The sequence below is a fragment of the Muscardinus avellanarius genome (genome assembly GCF_963383645.1).
Source record: "Muscardinus avellanarius genome assembly, chromosome: 16".
Lineage (NCBI taxonomy): Eukaryota > Metazoa > Chordata > Mammalia > Rodentia > Gliridae > Muscardinus > Muscardinus avellanarius.
In genome coordinates, this window is record NC_137802.1 from 62,266,651 (window position 1) to 62,291,771 (window position 25,121).

The following is a 25,121-nucleotide window of genomic DNA, read 5'->3' on the forward strand; positions in this document are numbered from 1 at the left end:
AATGCTTTTGGTGATGACTGGCCATCCATCAGTGAAGTGGTAATCTTCACATTTAGAAAGTTCAAGTTCTACCTATCTTTAATTAATTAATTTATTTATTTTGCTTACTAGTTAAATGTTTGGTCTTAAACTGTCATTTCTATGCGATATCTGGAAAAATCAGAGTCCTTAATTTGTGAATGGAAACCTCGGTATTTTTTAAAGTTGCGTAAAAACCAATTCAGTTAGAAAATTTTTAAACGACTCCTTTTCTCTTTCGGAATGGGCAGTTCTCACTCAATGACCTGGGCTAGACGTCGTTTTATAAGCTAGTCGTTGATCACAGGTGCGAGCTCTTAAAACCTCTCTGCAAGCTCACACCAGTATTTTGATACTGGAATGTGAATCAGAGGCCTTCTGTTACCTTTGCGTTGCTAGTGAGTAGAGCCGGATTGCTATATGGAAGAGAAGTTGATTTGTTTTGGCTTTAAAAAAAAAAAAAAAAAAAGAGCAAAAAGGAAAAAAAAAAAAAAGATGCTGTAGTGCTGTTCACGACGTATACATTCCCTTTTACAATGCGGTTCTGAAAGCGGAGTCAAGTGGTCGGCTCCTCCCTCCCTAGGCGCCGCCGTGGCTGCGGGTATATGGAAGCGTGTTCCTTAGACCGGTTCCGTCTTTGCGTGGACTCTGTGCTCGTTTTTCCCAAGGTCCATCTCCAGAAAGTCTTCGGGTATGTCTTGTAATGCCTTCCCCCGCCGGCTCTCTGCCTTTGTCTCACCTGAGTGAGGGCGACGCTGGCACAGTCCCGTCTTACACGGCCTCACCAGGGCGAGGCACACGGCGGCCACGGCCATGCCGGCGGCGCAGGAGTAGAAGGCCCGGCTGTAGATCTTGCTCTGGTCCACCAGCAGACCTGGGGGGAAGCAGAAGCGGTCAGCGACGTGGCGGACTGCACAGGAACCCCCCCTCTCCTAGGCTCCCGTCTACTTCCATTTCTTTGTCTGCTACGTGTTAGTGTATTTAATCCAGGGGCATTCTATCTACATCCCTAACCCTTTTTTAATTTTTAAACAAGGTCTTAGAGCTGGGCGTGGTGTCGCACGTTTGTAATCCCAGCATTCGGGAGGCCGAGACAGGAGGATCTGGGCTTGTGGACAGTCTCAGCTACTTAGTGAGGCCCTTTGCAACTCAGTGAGGCCCTATTTCAAAATAAAGAATAAAAAATTGGGCAGGGGGTGTAGCTCGGAGGTTGAATGCCTCTGGGCTCCATCCCCAGACCTGCCCCCTCCCCCCAAAAAAAGCCCATGGGTTCTATCCCCAGTACCGGGGAAAAAAAAAAGGGTCTTAGTAGGTTGCTGAGATTATCTCACTAAGTTGCTGAGGCTAGCCTTGAACCTGTGATCCTCCTTTCTCAGTCTCCCAAGTACTGGGATTATGGGCTGTGTCACCACACCTGGCCTGCTTTTTTTTTTCTCTTCTAATGTCAAAGGCAGAAATCTTAATTAGACTGGAGAAAAGAAATATATCAAATGAACACACAGCATACTCAGCACCTGAGAAAGCTAAGTTGCTAACCTGCTCTTCATGGGCTAATTTTATATAATTAGGGAGGCTAAAATATGGGTCAGGTAGATGCATATTTCTTTGAAAATGCCAGATTCTTAAGGAAAGAACTAACTAATTTTCACTTGGGTTCACTTTAATAGTATTATTATTTTATATTTGTGTGTGTGTAGTACTGGGTATTGAACCCAGAGGCATTTTACTTCTGAGCTACACTTCCAGCCCTATTTAATTCTTTATTTCAAAACAGGGTCTCACTAAGTTGCAGAGGGCCTAAGTAGCTGAGACCGGCTGTGAATCCTATCTCAGCCTCCGAGTACTGCGATTACAGGCGTGCGCCACCATGCCCAGCTACTTTAGTAGTATTTACATACTTATTTTTGTGGAACTCTGGGTGTTAAGCCCAGGGATGTTCTGCCTCCAAGCTACACCCCCAGCCCTTCTGATTTCTTTAAATCTTGGATTAGGGTCTTACTAAGTTGCTCTAGGTTTTGCTGTTGTTGAGGGTGGCCTCGACCTGTGATTCTCCTGCGCCAGTCTCCCGTGGAACTACAGGTGTGCACTACCATGCCCAGTTACCTTAGTATCTTTTAATGGGGGATAAGATTTCTAATCAAAATAAATTTAAAGATATATCTAAGATATAAAATGTAGGCCAGGCGCGGTGGCGCACGCTTGTAATCCCAGCTCTTGGGAGGCTGAGACAGGAGGATCGCACGGGTTCAAAGCCAGCCTCAGCTACTGAGTGAGGCTCTCAGCAACTTAGTGAGACCCTGTTTCCAAATAAAATAGAAAATAGGTCTGGGAGTATAGCCCGGAGGTAGGAAGCCTCTGGGTACCACCCCCAGTACCACCAAAAATAAATAAATAAATAAATAAGATATAAAATGTACCTGTGCCCCTCCAACTAGACTCTGTGCTGGCTAACAAGTATTTGCCAAGTGCTACAAATTACTCAATTCCAAGACACCCTTCCTCAGAAGGGAAAATGACCTACAGAAGCCCCTTAGTTCCGTTATTCCAGAAGTCAGATGGGTCATAAAGGTCCCAGAGTCGTAGGTTCCCTGGTAGCATTAGACCAGGCCTATGACAGAGAGAAACTGCCAGGGGCAACCTGGACTCGCAGACACAAGCTGAAATCCTGACTTGGTCACTAACGTCCTGTCCTGACTCCTAAGTACCTTCCATTTCCAGAGGGTGAGGTCAGGCGAGTCCTGATTGCTAGCAGCCAGGTAGACACGGCAGCTCTTCAAATTAAGACTGGAACCCGAAAGCGGGCGCTGGCGGGGCAAAGCTCACAGGGGCAAAGCTGACGGGGGTAGCCGCGCGTTTACCTGCGAGGGGCGGGCCTGCCAGCCCTGCGACGCTCTGGATGAAGACGTAGACGCCGGCTGCAGAGGACATCTTCTCAATTCCCACCACGTCGTCCTCGGCGAGCAGCGGGATGTGGGTGCCCCCGACCGTCCCCACCATGCACCCAAAAAACACGCTGCAGCACATGAGACCCCAGAACTCGGTAGCAAAAGTGAAGGCAAACAGGGACACGGTGAGCAGGACGACGCAGACCAGCTCGATGTAGACCTTGCGGATGGGCTCTTTGTTGAGGACGACCCCGGCGCCGATTCTCCCGAAGACTTCGGCGATCGCCATGGTGGACAGCAAGAAAGCCGAGCGGTCGGGGTCGATGCCCAGGCTGAGGCCCAGGGGGATGATGTACAGGGAAGGCGCAAAGAAGCCCAGCGTGGCGAAGAGGCCGAACAGCGAGTAGCAGATGAAACTCCTCTCCTTGAGGATGGAAAAGTCCAGGAGCGGGCCCCTGCGCTCGCGGCGCCCGGGCCTGGCCAGGGCCTGCTGCTGCGGGTCGGCCGCGGGCTCGGGCTCCGCCTGGGGCTGACTAGGCACGTTTTTCGGTGAGGTAGTGATCTCTACTCCTGAGTCGATGGAGTCAATCGAGGTCCGCGTCTTCTCGTTCTCGAGCATGTACTGTACTTCCTTTCGGCTTTCGTGGGTGACGGTTTTCGGGGACCCCGGCCCGCGGATGATGATCGGTCTCAGCAGGGCCCCGCAGACCACGATGTTCAGCTGCAGGAGGCCCACGAAGAAGAGGCTGTGTCTCCAGCCGATGCCCTCCTTGAGAGCTGTGATGGCTTCAACACAGAAGCCAAGAGAAAGGACGTCTAGGTCAAGAATGCAACTCCAGACGCTGGACCCGCAGGACAAAAGCCGGAGCAAACAGGAACATAGATTTTTTTCTGTGTGTGTGTGTGTGTGTGTGTGTGTGTGTGTGTGTGTGTGTGTATTCAGGGGCATTTTACCTCTGAGCTACACCCCAGCCCTTCTGTTTTTTTGTGGTTTGAAACAGAGTCTTGCTAAGTCGCTGAGGGCCTCGCTAAATTCGTGAGGCTGGCCTTATGCCTGCCATCCTCCTGTCTCAGCCTCCCAAGTACTGGGGTTGTAAGCAGTGCACCACCACACCTGGCTGGAATGTAGATTTAGTAATAATTTTTGTAAAAATGTACTCAGCAGCATGAATGCAGGCAAACCAAACTATTGTTTATTCTAGGTTTTGGTGCGTATTTTGAATTAACAAGAAAATGTGTATAATAGTTATTTTATATACACACACGCACATAATATATATAACTGTTTACCTCGGCTCTCCAAAGGGACTCTGGATGGTTCTCTTTTCCAGGTAGAAGCATAAGAAGTGAGATAAGTTTGTGGCCTATGACAAGGTTTGGCAAATGGCGGCCTGCAGGCCGAGGCCTACTCGCCGCCTGTTTCTGTTAATAAAGCTGGAGTGGACCCGGCCACATTCTCAGAGACTGCGGTGCTCTTGTGTCGTGGCAGCAAAACTGGGTCTTTGTGAGACTCTATAATCCAAAAAGCCTAAATTATTTTACTATCTAGCCTTTTACAAAAAGAATTTACTAGCCAAGCATGGTGGCACCTGCCTATAATCTCAATATTTGTGAAACCGATTCAGGAGGATCACAGGTTCGAGGCCAGCCTCATCAACTTCCTGAGATTCTCAGTAACTTAGTGAGACCCTGTCCAAATAAAAAATAAAATGGGGCTGGGAGTGTACTTCCGAGGTAAAGCACCCCTGGGTTCCATCCCTAGAACTAAAAAAAAAAAAAAAAAAAAAAAAAGAGAAAAAAAGATTTACCAATCACTGAGCCTGTATCATTATTCAGCCATTCATTCAATCCTTAGGAGTAATGAATTAAATAAGAAATAAACGGAGACTCTTGTCTCAAAACATGAAAAGGGCTGGGGATGTAGCTCAGATATAGCTCAGTGGTAGAGACTCCCAGGGTTCAACCCCCAGCACCACAACACATACACACACACACACACACACACACTTTACATATATATGTAAAAATATATATACACTCATATATATTAAAATATACACATGCCGGGCGTAGTGGCGCACGCTTGTAATCCCCGCGCTTGGGAGGCGGAGACAGGAGGATCGCGCAGGTTCGAAGCCAGCCACGCGCGCTGGCTTAGGAGACCCTGTTTCCAAATAAAAATGTAAAAATAGGTCTGGGAGTGTAGCCCGGAGGTAGAAGGGCTTCCAGAAACCCCAGTACCACACACACACAAAAAATACACACACACACACACACACACACACACACACACGTATGTACACACTGTCATCCACCTACCTGGTGCAAAAGCAAACACAGCAAAACATTCTCCCGTAGAAGCAACCGCCGTGACTACTGAGCGTCTTCTTTCAAAGTACTGCGACAGGATGGTGACCGTCGGGAGAAAACTAAAGCAGTAGCCCAAACCTGTGAGCAGAAACCAGAAATGACCGTGAAAACCACGCGCTGACGGACCCGGGAGGCGCACGGAGGGTCTGGGCTCTTGTCTTCAGGAGCTTCCGTCTGGGCGCCAGGCCATTCACTGTGGGGAAAGGGTACGTCACAAGGAGAGATGGCCCCCAAGGTCCGCCGGGCACAGGGCGCAGGCCCTCCTAGCATCCCAGCCAGTCGGGAGGCCACAGCATGAGGATTGCAAGTTGGAGGCCAGCCTGGGCGACCTGTCTCAAAATAAAGAGCTGGGGATGGAGTTCTGAGGTGGAGTGTCCCTGGGGTTCAACCCCTCTGTGATGCGTATGCGCCCACATGCACAGAGTGTGGATAGGTCACAACAGTTGTCTTGAGATGCTACTTGTATATAAACCATTTCCTCCCTCCCTCCCTGCCTCCTTCCTTTCTTTCTCTCTCTTTCTTTCTTTCTTCTCTCTCTCTCTCTTTTTTTTGCAGTACTGGGGATGGAACCCAGGCATTCTACCTCTGAGTTATACCCCCAGCCCTATTTTTTTCTTTATTTCGAAACAGGGCCTTACTAAGTTGCGGAGGGCCTCATGAAGTAGCTTGAGGCTGGCTGCGAATCCGGGACCTCCTGTCTCAGCTTCCTAAGTACTGGGATTACAAACGTGTGCCACCACACCCAGCTTATAAACCGTTTTTTATTTGTTGGTTTTGATTGACTTTTTTGTACCTCTTTTCAAGTTTATATAATTCATAATAGACAAAACTGTTATTAAATAAGATTTTTTTTTGTTTTGGTATTGGAGATTGGACCCGGGGGGCATTCTACCTCTCAACTATACCCCTAGACCTTTTTATTTTGAAACAGGTCTCACTAAATTGCCTAGGGTCTCATCAAGTTGCTGAAGCTGGCCTTGAAGATGTGATCCTCCTGTCTCAGCTTCTCAAGTACTGAGATTTATAGGCATGAGCCCAGCTTGAATATAGTTTTTATATGACTATATTTAGAAGTCTTTTGGCAGATGCAGAACTATATTAAAAACTATGCAAATCTAACCAACCACATATATGTCATCCATGAGCAAATGCATGGGTTCCTCTTAAAGGAAAACTGTCTTCTTAGGCCCCCAAGGATAATTCCAACACACTAGGCCTCCCTTATGTCCCTGGCTCCTCAGGCCCTGATTTGAGGATTACTGGCTTAAAAAAAACCTGAAGCCTGTCACTGTGAAAATGATGTATTTTGGCTACAAAGTAGAGAAAAACAGAAAATATCTTCATCATTGGTAATTTTTTTTAAGTACTTAGAATTGAGTCTAGGAATGCGCTAACACTGAGCTACATCACCAGCCTTTTTAAAATAACTTTTAAACTTTGAGACAGGGCCTTGCTTAGTTACCTATGCTGGCCTCAAACCCATGACCCTCCTGCCTCAGCCTCCCAAGGAGCTGGGATTACAGATGTGTGCCACCATACCCAACATCATTGGTAAATAACTTTTTTTTTGGGGGGGTACTGGGGATGGAACTCAGGGGCATTCTACCACCAAGCTACACCCCCAGCCTTATTTTTATTCTTTATTTTGAAACAGGGTCTCACTGAGTTGCAAAGGGCCTCGCTAAGTAGCTGAGGCTGTCTGTGAACCACGATCATCCTGTCTCAGCCTCCTGAATGCTGGGATTACAAGCGTGCGCCACCACTGGAGGATCGCAGTTTGTGGCCAGCCTCAGCTACTTAGGCCCTCCACAATCTAGTGAGACCCTGGTTCAAAATAAAGAATAAAAAATAGGGAAGGGGGTGTAGCTTGGAGGTTGAATGCCCCTGGGTTCCATCCCCAGAGCCACACACATAATAATAATAATAATAATAATAATAATAATAATGATGCAGGGGATATAGCTCATAGGTAGAATGCCCTGGGTTCCATCCCCAGACCCATACACACACACACACACACACACACACACACACACACACACACACACGAAAATGAAAACTCTTGGGTCCCTGAGAACAGATTTCTCTATCCCCTGAAATCTATATTGGCCAAAACTTTAAAATCACTGATGTCAAATATTATTATTTTTATTATTATTATTATTATTTGGTGGTACTGAGGTTCCTGGAAACCCTTCTACCTCCGGGCTACACTCCCAGACCTAATTTTATACTTTTTATTTGGAAATAGGGTCTCTTAAGCCAGCATGGCTGGCTTCAAACCTAAACAATCTTCCTGTCTCTGCTTCCCAAGCTCGGGGATTACAGGCGTGTGCCACCACTCCTGGCTCTCAAATTTTTATTTTTTTGGTGGTACTGGGGTGAAACCCAGAGGCTTTCTACTTCCAGGTTATACTTCCAGACCTATTTTATACTTTATTTGGAAACAGGGTCTCACTAAGTTGCTGAGAGCCTCACTAAGTAGCTGAGGCTGGCTTCGAACCTGTGTGATCCTCCTGTCTCAGCCTCCCAAGCGTGGGGATTGCAAGCATGTGCCACCACACCCGGCTCTCAAATATTATTTTATTTTTTTTGCGGGTCTGGGGATGGAACCCAGGGGCATTCTACCTCCGAGCTACAGCCCCTGCCCTATTTTTATTCTTTATTTTGAAACTGGGTCTCACTGAGTTGCAAAGGGCCTCACTAAGTAGCTGAGGCTATTGGCGAACCACGATCCTCCGGTCTCAGCCTCCCTAATGCTGGGATTACAAGTGTGCGCCACCACACCCGGCTTCAAATATTATTTTAAAGAAGAAAGAAAAAGAGCGAGGGTTTGGGTTTAATTCCCGCCCTCCCCTTCCTGTTCTTCAGAGCACCTAGAGAACCCTGGGGCAGAAGGACACTCACCCGAGATGACCCCGATGGTGACATACATGTGGTAAACATTCTGTGCGAAGGAGGCGGCCACCATGCCCGTGCTGACCAGCAGCCCCCCGGACATCACCACCAGGCGGTGTCCAAAGCGATTGCTGAGGACTGTGGAGAGGGGAGCTGCGAGGGGGAGAACAGAGAGAGATGCGCTAAGTCTAGAGGCCGAAGCCATGGCGTCCGGAGGATTCCTTCCTCCTGACGGCAACCTGGCAGGGCGCCGTCAAACGCGTATTACATTTCGTGCAGTGGCCACGGAGATCAGTTTAGAAACCACTTAAGTATTCATTCAAATTAGACAAGATTCGCTGGGTTCTTTAATGAGAAGGGCAAGGGGCTGCGGTGCAGCTCAGGGGTAGAGTGCTTGCCATCATGCAGTGTGAGGCCCTGGGTTTCATCCCTAGCGCGGGGAGAGAGAGAGAGAGGAGAGAGAGAGAGAGGAGAGAGGAGAGAGAGAGAGAGAGAGAGAGAGAGAGAGAGAGAGAGAGAGAGAGAGGAGAGAGAGAGAGAGAGAGAGGCAGACAGACACTGATTGAGACCAGAGTAAATGTAAAACTTACATCTATATTTTTAGATGAAAGATCTTGGCTCACCATAAGCATCTACAAAATTAGACTTACTTGCATTTGTGATTCTGTAATAAAAACTGATTTTCCTTGATTGCTTGAGTCATTTTCCCCCTATAGACACTTTTTTTTTTTTTTTTTTTTTTTTTTTTTAGTACTGGGGATTGAACCTGGGGCATTCTACCTCTGATCTACACCCCCAGCCCTACTTTATATTTTTTAAATTTTGAAACAGAGTTTCACTAAGCTGCTGAGGCTGGCTTTGAACCTGTAATCCTCCTGTCTCCCCTTCATTACAGGCATGTGCCGCTGCGCCTGGCTCTTTACACTTTAAAAAAAATATATTTATTTATTTATTTATTTTGGTGGTACTGGGGTTCTTGGAAGCCCTTCTACCTCTGGGCTACACTCCCAGACCTATTTTATATCTATTATTTGGAAACAGGGTCTCTTAAGCCAGAGAGGCTGGCTTCGAACCTGCGCGATCCTCCTGTCTCCGCCTCCCAAGTGCAGGGATTACAAGCGTGCGCCACCACGCCCGGCTCTTTACACTTTTTTAAAACACCCCATTTGGAGTTAAGTGCTTCTATGAAATGGCGCATGCTCAGTCCTTCACACCAGGATGGGATGGCGGGACAGGTGTTCGGAGTGGCTGACAACTCCTCGCTTGCCTGGCTCAGGTACGCTTTGTCCCCTGGGGCATTTACATCTGGCAAATTCGTCTCCTAGGTATATATTGCTTCATGTTGACCTGAGTACACTGAGATCAGCAGAGCACTGAGAGCAGGGTCACAGAGGAACCTCCTGAACAGAAGGGGCAGGGTGGTGCACACTTGTAATCCCAGTACTTGGGAGGCTGAGACAGGAGGATCACGGTTCGTGGTCAGCCTCAGCTACCTTGTGAGGTCCTCTGCAACTTAGTGAGACCCTGTCTCAAAATAAGGAATAAAAAATAAGGCTGGGGGTGTAGCTCAGAGGTAGAATGCCTATGGGTTCCGTCCCCAGTACTGCAAAAAAAGGGGGGATTCAGTTTCGTTAAGGGTAGTCCATCCATACCTACAATGCTGGGCATTAAAATACCAACTAATATTGAACATAGGTAACAATGAAACCACTGTGTACTTTTGTGTATCTGGTGTGGCATTCTACCTCCGAGCTACAGTCCCAGCCCTATTTTATTTTTATTTTGAAACAGGATCTTACTAGGTTGATGAGAATCCACTCCTTGCTTGAGGCTGATCCTCCAGCCTCAGCCATCCAAGTACTGGATTTACAGGTGTGTGCCACCATGCCCAGCTTGTTTTTTTGTTTTGAGACAGGATCTTGCCAGGGTCTAGATAAATTGCCTATGCTTGTTTCAAAACTGGGATCCTCCTGTCTCAGCCTCCCAAATACTGAGGTTACAGGCGTGCGCCACCAATCCCCACTCTACTATCATTTTGAGCCAGTAGGTTGGTTCAAAGTCTTAATAAGGTATATAATATCATTTAGTGTTACTTTCTGGCCCAGTCGTATTAACGGGAAACTCTGAGTACATTGTTGTCTCTGCTTATAAAATAGTTTAAACTTAAGGTTTTACATTTTCATTTAGATTATCAAATGATTTTTTGTGTGTGTGCGTGATACTGAGGATGAAATCCAGGGGCATTCTAACTCTGAGCTACACCCCCAGCCCTATTTTATTTTTATTTTGAAACAGTGTCTTGCTAGGTTGTTGAGAATCTTATTTACTTGCTAAGGCTATCCTGGAATCTGTGATCCTCCTGCCTCAGCCTCCCAAGTACTGGGATTACAGGTGTGTGCCACCGTGCCCAGCTTCAGGCCAAAATTTTGGTTCCAATTCATTTGAATTATCTTCCTGAGCTGGGCGTGGTGGCGCACACTTGTAATCCCAGCATTCGGGAGGCTGAGACCAGAGAATCGCAGTTCGCGGACATCCTCAGCTACTTAGTGAGGCCCTCTGCAACTTAGTGGGACCCTGTTTCAAAATAAAGAATAAAAAATAGGACAGGGGGTGTAGCTCGGAGGTTGAATACCCTGGGTTCCATCTCTAGACCCGCAAAATAAAATAAAATAAAATAAATAATGTCCTGAATAAGTAAGCATTCCACAGTTTGTATACTAAGTATCTTAATAATTAAACGAAAACTAGAATCTACCTTAGGAAACTTATAAGAGATAACATAGAAAGTAATAACCAGGCATCAGGGTGCACGCATGCAATCCCAGTATTTGGGGCTAAGACAGGAGGATCGTAGGTTCGAGGCCAGTCTCAGCAACCTAGCGAGACCGTTTCAATACAAAAAAGTCAAAAGGGCTGGGCATGTAGCTCAGAGGTAGAGCGCCCCATGGGTTCAATCCCCGGTACCACACACACAAAAAAGGACTTTAACTCCAACAATAACTACAGAGATAATAGTTGTATGCACAGCCTTGATGGCTTTCTAAGGTGAGTTCCACAGCTCTGTTCTCTCAGGAAAGCTCAGCCTCACCTCTGACAGGTGCATGTGTAAAATTTAGCGCCTGTGTTCCAAGTAGGCCTGTACAGGACCAAGTAAAAACTCTCCTGTAAAAAAAATAACGCCAACCCTGGTATTCCCAGTATCTGGGAGGCTAAGATGGGAGGACCGCAGGTTCGAAGCCAGCCTTAGCAACTTTAGTGACGCTCTCAGCAACTCAGACCCTGTTTCCAAGTAAAATAGAAAATAGGTCAGCCGGGCGTGGTGGCTCACGCTTGTCATCCCCGCGCTTGGGAGGCAGAGACAGGAAGATCGCGCAGGTTCGAAGCCAGCCTCGCGCGCTGGCTAAGGAGACCCTGTTTCCAAATAAAAATGTAAAAATAGGTCTGGGAGTGTAGCCCGGAGGTACAAGGGCTTCCAGGAACCCCAGTACCACCAAAAAAAAAAAAAATTATATACATATATATATATATATATATATATATATATGTCTGGGGGTGTAGCCTGGAGGTTCCACCTCCACATACACACACATAAAACATGCGATTGGATCTGACAGCGTTGCACAGTAATGAGCAGTGAGGATGCCTTTGTGTCATGGTTTGGGCCTGACGGATCCCTCCAAAACCTTAGGTGCTGATAGCCGGGTCCGCAACGGAGCAAGGTTCAGAGGTGGGCTTTTGTGAGAGCAGGGCCTTTATACTGAGTACCGTGTGTGTGTGTGTGTGTGTGTGTGTGTGTGTGTGTGAGAGAGAGAGAGAGAGAGAGAGAGAGAGGAAGAAAGGAGGAGAGGAAAGAGAAAAGAGAAGAGAAGGAGAAGAGAGACACCGGGGATTGACCTCTGGAGCATTCTACCTCCAAACTACCCCCCACCCCTGGTGCTATTTTATTTTTTAATTTTGAAACAGGGCCTCACTGAGTTGCCGAGAGCCTTGCTAAATCGCTGAGGCTGGCTGCGAACCTGTGATCCTCCCGTCTCGCCTTCCCAAGTCCTGGGATGAATTGCAGCTGCACGCCACCCCGTATGCTGAATACTTTTGGACAGTGTTTTGTGTGTTGTGTGGTACTGAGGATTGAACTCTAGATGCCATTCCACTGAGCTACATCCCTCGGCCCTTTTAATATTTCCAATTTTGAGACCAGGGTCCCCACTAAGTTGCCCAGGCTGGACTTAACATTTGCAGTCCTGCCCTGCCTCCCCTTCTGAGTTGCTGGGATTTCGGGCATGCACCACGCCCAGCTTGGTGTTGCTTCTTTAGCCTTTCTTTGAGGGGGTAATACTGGGGTGGAACCCTGGGGCATTCTGCCTCCAAGATATACTCCTAGCCCTATTTCATTATTTTATTTTGAAACAGGGTCTCACTAAGTTGCGGACAGCCTCACTAGCTGAGGCTGGCCACGAATCTGCCATCCTCCTGTCTCAGCCTCCCAAGTACTGGGATGACAAGCATCTGCTGCTGCTGTTTTTTTTTTTTTTTTTTGGTGGTACTGGGGCTGGAACCCAGGGGCAGGGCATTCTACCTCCGAGCACTACCCCCAGCTCTATTTTTTATTTTGGTGGTACTGGGGATGGAACCCAGGAGCCTTCTACCTCCGGGCTACACTCCCAGACCTACTTTATATTTTTATTTGGAAACAGGGTCTCTTACGCCAGCTCGGCTGGCTTCGAACCTGCGCGATCCTCCTGTCTCCACCTCCCAAATGCGGGGATTACAAGCGTGCGCCACCACGCCCAGCCTAGTTTTATCTTTGAAACAGGGTCTCACTTGAGTTGCGAAGTGCCTCGCTAGGTAGCTGAGGCTGTCCGCGATCCTCCAGTCTCGGCTTCCTGAAAGCCGGGTTTACACGCGTGCGCCACCACGCCCGGATCTGCTTCTTTATCTAATGGCAGTATACATCCTCAGAGCACTGGGGTTTACTGCTACCCTCAAAGGTCTCTACTGACTCCTGAGAGCGTGTGGACAGTCGGTGTTTAATACACTTGTTAGCCTGATGGCAGTCAAGGTTGGCAGGTAAGGCCATTTTTTGTGGTACTGGGGATGGAACCCGGGGCATTCTACCTCGAAGCTGCACCCCAGCTCTATTTTTTATTCTTTACTTTGAAGAGTCTAAGTTGCAGAGGGCCTAGCTAAGTTGCTGAGGCTGAAACAGAGTCTAAGTAGCCGAGGCTGTCCTCGAAACTGTGATCCTCCCGTCTCAGCCTCCCAAGTACTGTGATTACTAGCGTGCACCACCACGCCTGACTTAGTTTTATTTTTCAGTGTCTGTTGTTTCTGGCCAACCCTAAACCCTCTGAAAACCGAATTATCATTATGGAGGCTAGAAAGGACCAAGGGACCCACAGGGGAAGACATCACAAACCCGAGTACTGACCCTTCGCTGGGCCAGTAACAGGCGGGCATTCATGTCACGGTTGGGCAGAGCGCTGTACTGACCTGTAAACGTTAACACAAACACGCATATTGATATTATCCACGAGATCCTGCTGTTGGATTCATCAAAACTGTTCATTAGGTCATTAAAGAAGACGCCGAATGACTTGATGATGCCGTAGGAAAAGACTTCGACAAAGAAGAAAGACACAGCTATTACCCAGCCCCATCCTCCGTCAGGCACTTGAGCATACACACTGGTTCTGGAGCAAAGCTTCGAGTTCTTTTGGGTCATTCTTAATCTGAAATGAAACAATGGGAAGAAAAAATCAGACCCGCAACAGCACGAGGATGGATGATCCTAACGCTCTTTTGCAAACCTAACAGATAAGAGCTCCTTACCATGTTTTTCTTGGGTTATTAAATACTTAAGTCATGTTGAGTGTATTTGTTGGGCAATTTCATATAGGTCTGTTTATCTGTTTTGAAATCTATGTGGGCCCACAGAGAACTTGGAAGTAAGATTTCCCAGTGACAGTCAAGTGGGAAAAGAAAGGAAGAAGCAGAGCGGGCTGGTAGTGGAGGTGCATAACTGTAATCTCGGTACTTGTGAGGCTGAGACAGGGGGTCACAGGTTCGGGGCCAGCCTCAACAACTTAGACTCTCAGCAATTTGGTGAGACCCAGTTTCAAAATAAAAAGGGCTGGGGTGTAGCTCAGACATAGAATGCCCCTGGATTCAATCCCCAGTAACACACACGTCTCACTAAATAGCAGGGGGCCTCTCTAAGTAGCTTAGGGTGTTAGGGTGTTCTCAACCTGTGATCCTCCTATCTCAGCCTCCCAAGTACTGGGATTATAGGCGTGCACCCCCATACCTGTCTAATTTAAGTCTTATTTATTTATTTATTTATTTATTTATTTATGGTACTGGGGATGGAGCCCAGGGGCATTCTACCTCCGAGCTGCATCCCGAGCCCTATTTTTTATTATTAATTTTGAAACAGGGTCTCACTAAATTGCAGAGGGCCTCACTAAGCAGCTGAGGCTGTCCTCAAACTTGTGATCCTCCTGTCTTAGCCTCCCATAAATGCTGGGATTACAAGCATGCGCCACCACACCCAGTTCTAACTTTAGTTTTATTCATTGGGCTGTACCTTGTGAATACTGCAAACTCTCTGCAGTTACATTTGCTTTCAAACCACTGTTAAATTTATGATATCTATAATAATAAATACAGCTCTTCCTTTTTAAAAATATGTATTTTGCCGGGTATGGTGGCACATGTTTGTAATCCCAGCATCGGGAGGCTGAGACCAGAGGATTGTAGTTCGCGGACAGCCTCAGCTACTTATGCCCTCTGCAACTCAGTGAGACCCTGTTTCAAAACAAAGGAAAAAAAAATAGGGCAGGGGGTGTAGGTCGGAGGTCGAATGCCCCTAGGTTCCATCCCCAGACCCGCGGGGGGTGGGGTGGGGGGGAGTATTTCTTGGTACTGAAGATTGAATTCAGGGGTGTTCTACTTCTGAGCTATACCCCTGGCCATATTTATTTATTTATTTTGAAATTTATTTATTATTTATTTATTTAATTTTGAAACAGGTCTCGCTAAGTTGCTAAGGGTCTTGCTAAATTGTACAGGCTGGCCTCGAACCTGCAATCCTCATCTCAGCCTCCCAAGTTCTAGGATTACAGGCCCGCACCAACACGCCCAGTGAACTGTAGCTCCTCCTGGCAGCCAACCTCAAGCTTGAGAAAACATTATAACTATATAGTTGCATATAGGTGAGTTTCCAGGGTGCATGCATGTCTGTCTAGTAGACATAAGTTATAGCCAAGTTACTAAGGCAAGTGTTTTATTGGAATGGAGGCCAACTGGAAAATAAAAGGTTAAAAGCTCATCTAAGCAGTTGACTTGCGATTTCTGATCCTAAGATCTAATACCCTGTATTTACTCTGCCAACCTTAAACAGCCCCGGCGTGGTGGTGCACGCCTATAATCTCATTACGTGGAAGGCTGAGACAGGAGGAGCACAGGCTCAAGAACAGCCTGAGCAATGTACCAAGACTTCCAGCAACCTAGGGAGGCCTTATTTTAAAGTAAAAAAAAAAAAAGCTAGGGGTGTAGTTCAGAGGTAGGATGCTCCTGGTACATCCCCAGTACTGCAATATAAATAAAGAAATAAATAAAGCTTTAGGCCGAGCATGGTGGCGCACGCTTGTAATCCCAGCATTCTGGAGGCTGAAACCGGAGAATCGCGGTTCACGGACAGCCTCAGCTACTTAGTGAGGCCCTCGGCAACTCAGTGAGACCCGGTTTCAAAATAAAGAATAAAAAATAGGGCAGGGGGGTATAGCTCGGAGGTCAATGCCCCTGGGTTCCATCCCCAGACCCGAGAAAAAAAAAAACAAAAAACAAAAAAAAATCCAAACCTTTAAACAGTAATGAATCTGACCCTGCTGAGTATCATCCATCCCAGTGATAGCTACCACTGTTCCCGCATTAGCCCAGTACCTGGGAAAGACTGTACTCTGCTTTTTATACTTTGGTGTTATTAAATATTTGGCTGAGGGAAATAGGGTGTATGATGCCTTAAGAAGCCCGTACTCTCTGCAGCAGAGGCCCTGTCTGTGGATGTGTCGTGCCTGAGAGCAAACAGAGAGGTGGCCGGGCAGTGAGACAGCTCAGGATGCCGGCTGAGCGGCTCCAGAATGGTCACCCTGATAGGGAAAGCTATTCATTAAAATGGAGCCAGGAGCCCTCCAGCAAGTGAGGCCTTCACCGCACCCCTCCATCAGCCTTTCCTAAGACTTGCTCCAGGAGAGGCTGCTGGAGAACGGCACTGGGCTTATGATTTAGGAGGCTAAGTAGACTCCGGCCTATCTTGGTGGCCTCGCTTTATCCAGTTCTGAGGGGCTCCTTGTGGCCCTCTGGTTTCAGCCCCTTTGCTTTGGCCATACGCTGCCCGCTGTGCAGCTGGCTCCAGGGCCCTGCCCTACCGGGTCCCCCTCAACCCGCTCCAGCTCAGGTGCCGTCTTCACGTGACAGGTTACCCCTGAAGGATGGGGCGTGGCTTATCTTACGCATTTCGCTCCTTTGTCAATCTGGTGCCTTGAACTCGCCATTACCCCCTACACAGCTTTTATTTCTTTTCCCCAACGAAGTACCTACTAGGTGCCGGGCCCTCTGCTTTCACTGTAGACATACTCTGTGCAAAGGTGGAGAGGTGATTTGTTGTTGATGATAAAGCATCCTATCTGAAACCTTTCAGCCGCGTCCTCCCAGCGCTCAGCACGTTTCTGATGAGCAGTCAGGACGAAGGGGCTGCTAAATCGAAGGTGATTTGGGCACAGCGGGGTGCCCATAAGGGCTTAGACTTAGTGCAGGGCTCAGGACCAACTTGAACAGAAACATACTGGGGTAAAATCTCGTAAAGGTCCTAGAGAGACAGGCCGAGCTCATCCTACAGTCACCACGGTGTTCACCGCTGGCATCGAACGAGGGAACTGGACTGCAGTTTTGCCGTGAGCTGCGTTCACCTAGCATCATTGGAGGGCTCTGGGCCGGCCCAACTTTTTAGTTATGTTGACAGCTGCTCATCTTCCTCTTCCTCTGCCCTACGTTGAAAACACAGGTGAGAGCCGGGCGTGGTGGCGCACGCTTGTAATCCCAGCATTCGGGGGGCTGAGGCAGGAGGATCGCGGTTCACGGACAGCCTCAGCTACTTAGTGAGGCCCGGTTTCAAAATAAATAATAAAAAATAGGGCAGGGGGTGTAGCTCGGAGGTCGAATGCCCCTGGGTTCCATCCCCAGACCTACACACACCAAAAAACAAAACAAAACAAAAAAACTACAGGTGAGGTTGGGGTCAACCTGCAGTCCCCCTCTCCCTACTGGGGTGAGAATAAATGCATGCTGAAACGGAGAGGGAAGCAGGTCTCATCCTGTTCAGCTTCTTTGGGAAAATCCTACTCATTCTGCAAAATAGGAAAATGGAACCCCAGAGAAGTGAAGGGAATTGATCAAAAATTATCCAAAATTAAATCTCCTGACCCTGCCCCAACCAGGGGTTTTGCTAAGATTAGAGAGCAGCACTGTGTGTGCGTGTTGGGGGGCACTCGGACTGACCCCACGAGCATTCTTCTGGTCTCAGCCTCCTAAGTACTGGGATTGCAGGCATCTGCCACAGAGCAGGGTTTTTAAGGTCAGGGAGAGACGTGTTTTATAGAGATTGTGAGAAAGTCTTTTTTTATTTTGGTCTAAGATAAAAGCTCTTGACCTCTTGTGCGTAAAGAGATCTTAAACTGTTTGACCACTTAAACTGTATGACCCAGAGATGGGCTTTCCCCCTCTCTGGGCCTGACTTCCTCTTTAGTCAGATGAGACGGTTGGACTGGAGAATTGCTAAGGCTTCATCCAGTTTTTTTTTCCTTTTTCCTGCAGTACTGGGGTTTGAGCCCAGGGCCATTCCACCTCCGAGCTACACCTTCAGCCCTATTTTTTTATTTTTTTTATTTTTTTATTTTGCAGGTTTGGGGATGGAACCCAGGGGCATTTGACCTCTGTGCTACATCCCCTGCCCTATTTTTTATTCTTTATTTTGAAACAGGGTCTCAGTAAGTTGCAGAGGGTCTCACTAAGTAGCTGAGGCTGTCCATGAACCGTGATCCTCTGGTCTCAGCCTCCCGAGTGCTGGGATTGTAAGCGTGCGCTACCACGCCCGGCTTTTATTTCTATTTTGAAACAGGGTCTCACTAGGTCGATGGGAGTCTCACTACTTGCTGAGGCTGTCTTCAAATTGGTAAGCCTCCCGTCTCAGCCTCCCAAGTACTAGGATTACAAGTGTATGCCACCATGCCTGGCTTTTTTTCTTTTTATGCTGCTAAAAATTGAACACAGGAGCGTTCTATCCCTGAGCAACACCCCTAGCCTTTTATATTTTTTATTTGGCAACGAGGTCTTGCTTATTTGCTGAGAGCCTCACTAAGTTGCTGAGGCTGACCTCAATCCTGCAATCTTCCTGTCTCAGCCTCCCAAGTAACAGCATGCCTGGCCAACAGTTAACCTTTTGAAATTAGCACTGAGTTCTAGTAATCACGTGACCTGTCCGGCCAAATCTGGTGGGTGTCCCAAGGACACTGAGGCAGGAGAGAGCAAATGTTAGGAGGTTCTTGCAAACAGAGGTGCACGTTAGACCTGATCTGTGTATGACAGCTGCTTAGAAGACAGTGGACCCGCCGGGCGTGGTGGCGCACGCTTGTAATCCCCGTGCTTGGGAGGCGGAGACAGGAGGATCCCGCAGGTTCGAAGCCAGCCACCCTGGCTTAAGAGACCCTGTTTCCAAATAAAAATATAAGAAATAGGTCTGGGAGTGTAACCCGGGTTTCCAGGAATCCCAGTACCACAAAAAAAAAAAAAAAAAAAAAGATAGTGGACCCAATTTCTATTTACTTTCCAAGCCCCTTATACACAACCAGCCTTTTTTTTTTTTTTTTTTTAACTGCTTTGTGTCTGTGCTACCTATAGAACTTTCATCTACATTCTTGGGTTTGAGGACAGAAGCTGGCTTTTTTTCTTACTGAGGTCATCATAAAAGTAAATGGTAAGCCGGGCGTGGTGGCGCACACTTGTAATCCCCGCGCTTGGGAGGCTGAGACAGGAGGATCGCACGGGTTCAAAGCCTGCCTCAGCGACTCAGTGAGGCTTCCAGCAACTTAGGGAGACCCTGTTTCCAAATAAAATATAAAAAAGGTCTGGGAGTATAGCCCGGAGGTAGAAAGCCTCTGGGTTCTACCCCCAGTACCACCAAAAAGAAAAAAAAAAAAGTAATGGTACCCTAGCCCACCCCTACTCCAAAGTTTATTCCTTTTCCATCCTACATCTTATTTCCTGTTACCTCTAGCCTTGCAGATCAGACCACACTATAGCCTACTAACAGAGTAATCTGGCTTCTAAAGCTCAGATAAAGTAAGAGTGTCTGCACTTTGTACAGAAGACCTCACGCAGCAGGAACCGCGCGGCAGTCAGCTGCTCCCGGCAGCCCAGTGCCCGGCACGGGTCTGGTGCAGGGTATGTGCTCAGTTAAAGCTTACTGAGCAAATCGGAGTTGGGGAGTAATCCCAAAGCAATGTGCGGCTCCTTCCTGATAAAACAGACATTGAATGAGGAAGTGCCTGGCTGCAGCATTAACCCTCCCCTGGACTCTCCTTCTCATTCATTCAGAAAAACAAAAGTGACTTTAAAGACAAAGCAACTGAGGACTTTTTTTTTTTTTTCAGTACTGACGGTGGAACCCAGGGACATTCTACCTCTGAACTACACCCCAGCCCTATTTTTTTATTCTTTATTTTTAAACAAGGTTTCACTTAAGTTGCAGAGGGCCTAGCTAAGTAGCTGAGGCTGTCTGCCAACCCGCGATCCTTCTGTCTCAGCCTCCCTAGTACTGGGATTCTGAGCGTGCGCCACCATGCCCGGCTTCTGAGACCTAACTGTTGAAGGTGGTTACTTAGAACATGCCACTAGAGCCGGGCGTGGTGGCGCACGCCTGTAATCCCCGCGCTTGGGAGGCAGAGACAGGAGGATCGCGCAGGTTCGAAGCCAGCCATGCGCCCTGGCTTAGGAGACCCTGTTTCCAAATAAAAATGTAAAAATAGGTCTGGGAGTGTAGCCCGGAGGTACAAGGGCTTCCAGGAACCCCAGTACCACCAAAAAAAAAAAAAAAAAAAAAAAAAAGAACATGCCACAAATTCTATTACTTGCATTTTTTTTCCTGTGGTACTGGGTACTGGGTATTAAACCCAGGAAAATTCTACCTCTGAGCTACATCCCCAGCTGCATTTTATTCTTACATGGAAACAGGGTCTTGCTAGGTTGATGAGTCTCACTACTTACTGAGGCTGTCTCAAACCTGCGATCCTAGCGGGGCCTGGTGGCCCACGCTTGTAATCCCCATGCTTGGGAGGCTAAGACAGGAGGATCGCGCAGGTTCCAAGCCAGCCTCGGCTCTTAGTGAGGCTCTCAGCAACTTAGTGAGACCCTGTTTTCAAATAAAGTATAAACTAGGTCTGGAAGTATAGCCCGGGGGTAGAAAAGCCCCTGGGTTCCACCCTCAGTACCACAAAAAAAAAAAAAAAAAAAAAAAATCTGCGTTCCTCCAGTCTCAGCCTCCCAAGTCCTGGGATTATAGGTATGCACCACCCCCACGTGGCTTCTCGACAAATTCTAGAATACAAAAATTACCTGTGGGTCTGGTTTTGTGGCTAATGTGATGAGAAGGGACATTCGTTGGCCGTGTGTGTGGATTGAACTGGTCAAGCCGGCTAAGTGATCCTGCCGTCCTGGGTGGGCCTCCTCATTTCTTGATTTCCAGTGCCCCCCGACAAAGGGACCCAACTAGATACGGACCACAGACCTTTGGCAGCGTCTTCCCTCCCATCCTGCCTCCCTCCTTTGAAAGCAAGGCCCAGGGCGGGTCACCTTCTTGAAGCCCGCAGGCAATAGCAGGATTTCTGTTTACCACTAATTGGCTGAAATTACTTAATCCCCAGATTTCATCAGCGGTAGAAACTGGGATTAGACTTGCAGTTGCAGGCACTTTCTGGCCATGAAAATCTCCTTCTAACGGGGGACTCCTGGTGGCTAAGTTCCCCACACCCCAGGTTCTGGAGGAAGGATAATGGTAAAACACGCTGGGCAGTTTGGAGCGTTTCCTAGCAGCACTTGGTCACCTAAATCTCTCTCTTTTTTTGGAACTGGGGATGGAGCCCAGGGTCGTTCTATATCCCAGCTACACTCAGCCCTTTTTATTTATTTATTTTTCGTTTGTTTTGAAACAGGGTCTCACTAAATTGCCGAGGCTGGCCTCAAACCTGCTATCCTGTCTCAGCCTCGCGAATACTGGAATTACCCTTGTGCACCACCATGCTTGCTCTAAGTATCTTTTTTTCTTTTTTTTTTGTGGTCTGGGAATAGAATCCAGTGGCTTTCTACCTCTGGGCTACACCCCCAGCCCATTTTATATTTTATTTGGAGACAGGGTCTAAGTTGCCGAGAGCCTCACTAAGCAGCTGAGGCTGGCTTCAAACCTGCGCGATCCTCCTGTCTCAGCCTCCCGAGTACTGGGGTTACTGGGGTTACGAGCGTGCGCCACCACGCCCGGCTCCAAGTGTATCTTTATTTAAAAAAAAAAAAAAAAAAAAAGAGTAGCTGAGCCCAGTGGCATACACCTATAACCCTAGTACTTGGGAGTCTGAAACAAGAGGATTGGAAGTTCAAGGCCACAGGGGACTCATTAGGTGAGACCCTGTTTCAAAGTAAAAAATAAAAAGAACTGGGAGTGTAGCTGATTGGTAGAATGCCTGAGTTCAATTCCCAGTTTAAAGAAAAAAAAATATAAGTGGAGAGAGGGAGAGAAAGGGAGGGAGGAGAGAGAGGATAAATAGGAATCTTTCTACTTGGCTACACTGTTTATAATATATATATATATATATATATATATATATATATATATATATATATACATACTGTCAGTGTCTATCTTGGATGCCTCTCCCCCTACCCCTTCCTAGAAAAAAAAAGAAATTAGAAAACCTGGTAACAACGGCATATGTCAGTAACCCCAGCAACTCAGGAAGCTGAGGCAGGAAGATCGCTAAGTTTGAAACCAACCAGGGCAATTTAGCGAGACACTGTCTCAAAATAAAAAATTAAAATAAAAAAAAAAACTACAAGAGTTGGGGATGTCAGCTCAGTGGCAGAGTGAGGGGGTGGGGAAAGCTACACTCCTGTAATCCCAGTACTGGGAGGTTGAGACAGGAGGCTCCATCTCAGCGGCTTAGGAAGATCCTTAGTAACTTAGTGAGATCCTGTTTCAATCTAGAAAATAAAACAGGCCTCAGGGTATAGCTTGGAGGCATAATGCTTTTCAATTCCCAGTACCAAAAGAAAAGAAGAAAATCCAGAAAAGAAGCGACCCCTTAAATAAGTGGGTATGCTGCTAAGGCTTGAAAATGGACTCTACCTGGAATATTTCACTGAATTGGTTTGTTGAGAAAAGACTTGTCCTGAGGATGTAACAATATTAGATTCTAGGCTATCGGAGTGTGAGTTAGTCCAGGGTCTGGAGTAACTGTCCAGGCCTTGGAGGTAGCCAGTGGCACAGCTGCTTCAGAGCAGACCCACACCACATCCCCGTTCTTAAACCCTGGAGACCAGATCTGACAACCGCCCTCTTGCCTTCGCTGTCCAAACCAGTCCGTATCTGGATGGCATTCATTTTAATGCTGTATGCTACAGAACCCCCAAACCTAACCTGGAAGGTCGCCGCCACAGCGGTGAATCATTGGATTCAACCAGCTCACCATGCCCTTGAAACCGGAGCCCCTAATTTAAGTGTCCTCCTCAGGAGTTCCACTGAGGAAAAGTCCGGTTTTGGAAGCCACAGAAGGAAAACTCAGGGCTAGTGGTACTCATTAAGATAGGAGTTTTCCACTTGGCTACATTGTTTATTTACATACAGTCAGTTTCTATCTTGGATGCCCTTCCCTTAATTATGAAAAGAGGTATTTCTACTGTACTAATCATCGGAGTGCATCGTTGACCCCCCCCCCCCGCCACAAAATAGTGCTTGAGACAGGGGAAGAGGCATCCCAAGTGGTCCATGCCTTTAGTCTCATTACTTGAGAAGCTGAGACAGTAGGCGTGATGGCAAGTTCCAGGAAGGACAGCCTCGGCAATGTAGTGAAGCTCTTAGCAATTTAGTAAGACGTTATTTCAGAACAAGAAACAAGGGTAGCCGGGGGTGTAACCCGGAGGTAGAATACCCCTGGGTTCAACCTCCAGTACCACTTAAAAAAAAAAATAATTCGGCATAAGCATTTGGCTTTTTTTTTTTTTGCAACAAGACAGCCATCCTATTGATTACAATTTGCCCAAATAGTAGGATCACTTCAGAAACCCCCATCCCAGGTAGAAGCCTTCTTCCAAAGGAGCTGGTAGTGAGTCTCGCTGCTGCGCTAACAAAGCCGGCTTCCAGGTTGAGTTGCAAGTGCTGGACCCCCGCCGGCTCCCGGGAGCTTTTCCTAAGACTGACGCCCCACGCGTTGGGTGACACTTTTCATGATACCTCCTCACAAACTTCTTTACCTGTCTGTTGAAACGTAAGGGGAGAGGCAAGAGCCCCCAAAGGTGCGGAGGGGGACAAAGACCCTATTTCTGTTGCCAAACCATCCCCCCGGGCTGCGGACCGCCGGGCCACTCCAGCGCTGGCTGCAGTCCGCAGCCCGGGGGCTGAAGTTGCGCTGACAGCTCCGGCCGTCCAGGTGCGGTCTCCCGGCTCCGCCCCGACCGCGGCCACGGGGGGTGCGGGGGTCGGACGGCGCCGGGGCGCTCTGCCCGCGCGCGAGCCTGGGCACCCGGGCGCCGCTGGCATTTCGCTCTGGGGCGCGCGGGCAACTTCGTGCGGGCCGGCCGGGAACCCCGCACCCGGGCCGGGGGACACCCAAAGGCCAAGGCAACCTTTGGGTGTTCCACCCGGACCCCAAATCTACCGGGTGGGTTTCTGGCGAGAGCGCGTCATCCTGGTGGCCTTGGGTATTCCCAACTGTCAGAACCCCTCTTTTGGGGAAAAAAAAAAAAAACCCAAAAAACAAAAACCTCTCCAAAACGTCCAAAATGCAAAAACCTCCCCAAAACGTCCAAAATGCAAAAACCTCCCCAAAACGTCCAAAATGCAAAAACCTCCCCAAAACGTCCAGAATGCAAAAACCTCTCCAAAACGTCCAGAATGCAAAGTCTGCCTCCCCCGCCCGCCCCCGAGAGGCCCCGGAAGCCAGGTGCGCCCTAAAAGGCCACCCACCCAGCCCTCCCCACCACCCAACTTTTAAACGTGTAAAATCGTAACACCAACTCACCAAGTTAGAAGGAAAGAGGAAAACCCCGGCGGCTCCCGACCAGGCGGAGGCCGGCCTCCCCCTCCTTATAAGCCGCCCGGGAACCCGGCGCGGTTTAACCCCTTAGGGCGCGGGCCCGAGTCCGGCCGGGTTGGCTCGGGCCCCGGAGCCCGGGGGCCCCGGCCCCCGCCCGCCCGCGCCACGCCCGCCGCCCGCTCCGATCCTGTACCGGCTGCAGCCGGTCTCCGCCGGCCTCGGGGGCGCGCCGCGCCGACCATGTGCTGCGAGCGCCGCCGAGGAGGGGGCCGGCCTGGCGCGCGCGCGCCGGCCCACGTGGACCCGGGCACGCGCCCCGCCGCCCGCCGGGGGTCACGGGAGGTAGCCCGCCCGCGCCCGGGGTCCCGGGCACCCGGCGGCGGGGTGCGGGCCGCCTGCGCCCGGGCGCGCGCTCCCGGCCCCGCCGCCCCCGCGCCGGCAGCCCCCGCGCCCCCGGGGTGTCTGCGGGGACGGGGGCGCGCGCCCGAGCGGTCCCGCGCGCCGGCTCCGCCCGCCCCGGGCAGAACAGGTTCCTTCCAGTTTGAGCGCGCACCCCGCGCGGAGTTCCGGCCGCGGCGCCCACCGCCCCTAATTCCAC

General features: G+C 48.8%; 1 protein-coding gene across 1 annotated transcript; it reads right to left on the bottom strand.

The window, feature by feature from the left end:
- Positions 1 to 638: 638 nt before the first annotated feature.
- On the bottom strand, positions 639 to 24,748 carry SLC16A6 (solute carrier family 16 member 6; the record flags this gene model as incomplete). The annotated part of the gene is made up of 6 exons (XM_080712844.1): positions 24,717 to 24,748; positions 13,662 to 13,900; positions 8,181 to 8,324; positions 5,223 to 5,351; positions 2,877 to 3,689; positions 639 to 892 (listed from the first exon to the last, which is right to left on the bottom strand). The coding sequence occupies exons 2-6, from the start codon at positions 13,891 to 13,893 to the stop codon at positions 639 to 641; spliced, it is 1,572 nt and encodes a 523-aa protein (XP_080568970.1). The 5' UTR covers positions 13,894 to 13,900; positions 24,717 to 24,748.
- Between the last annotated feature and the right edge of the window lie 373 nt (positions 24,749 to 25,121).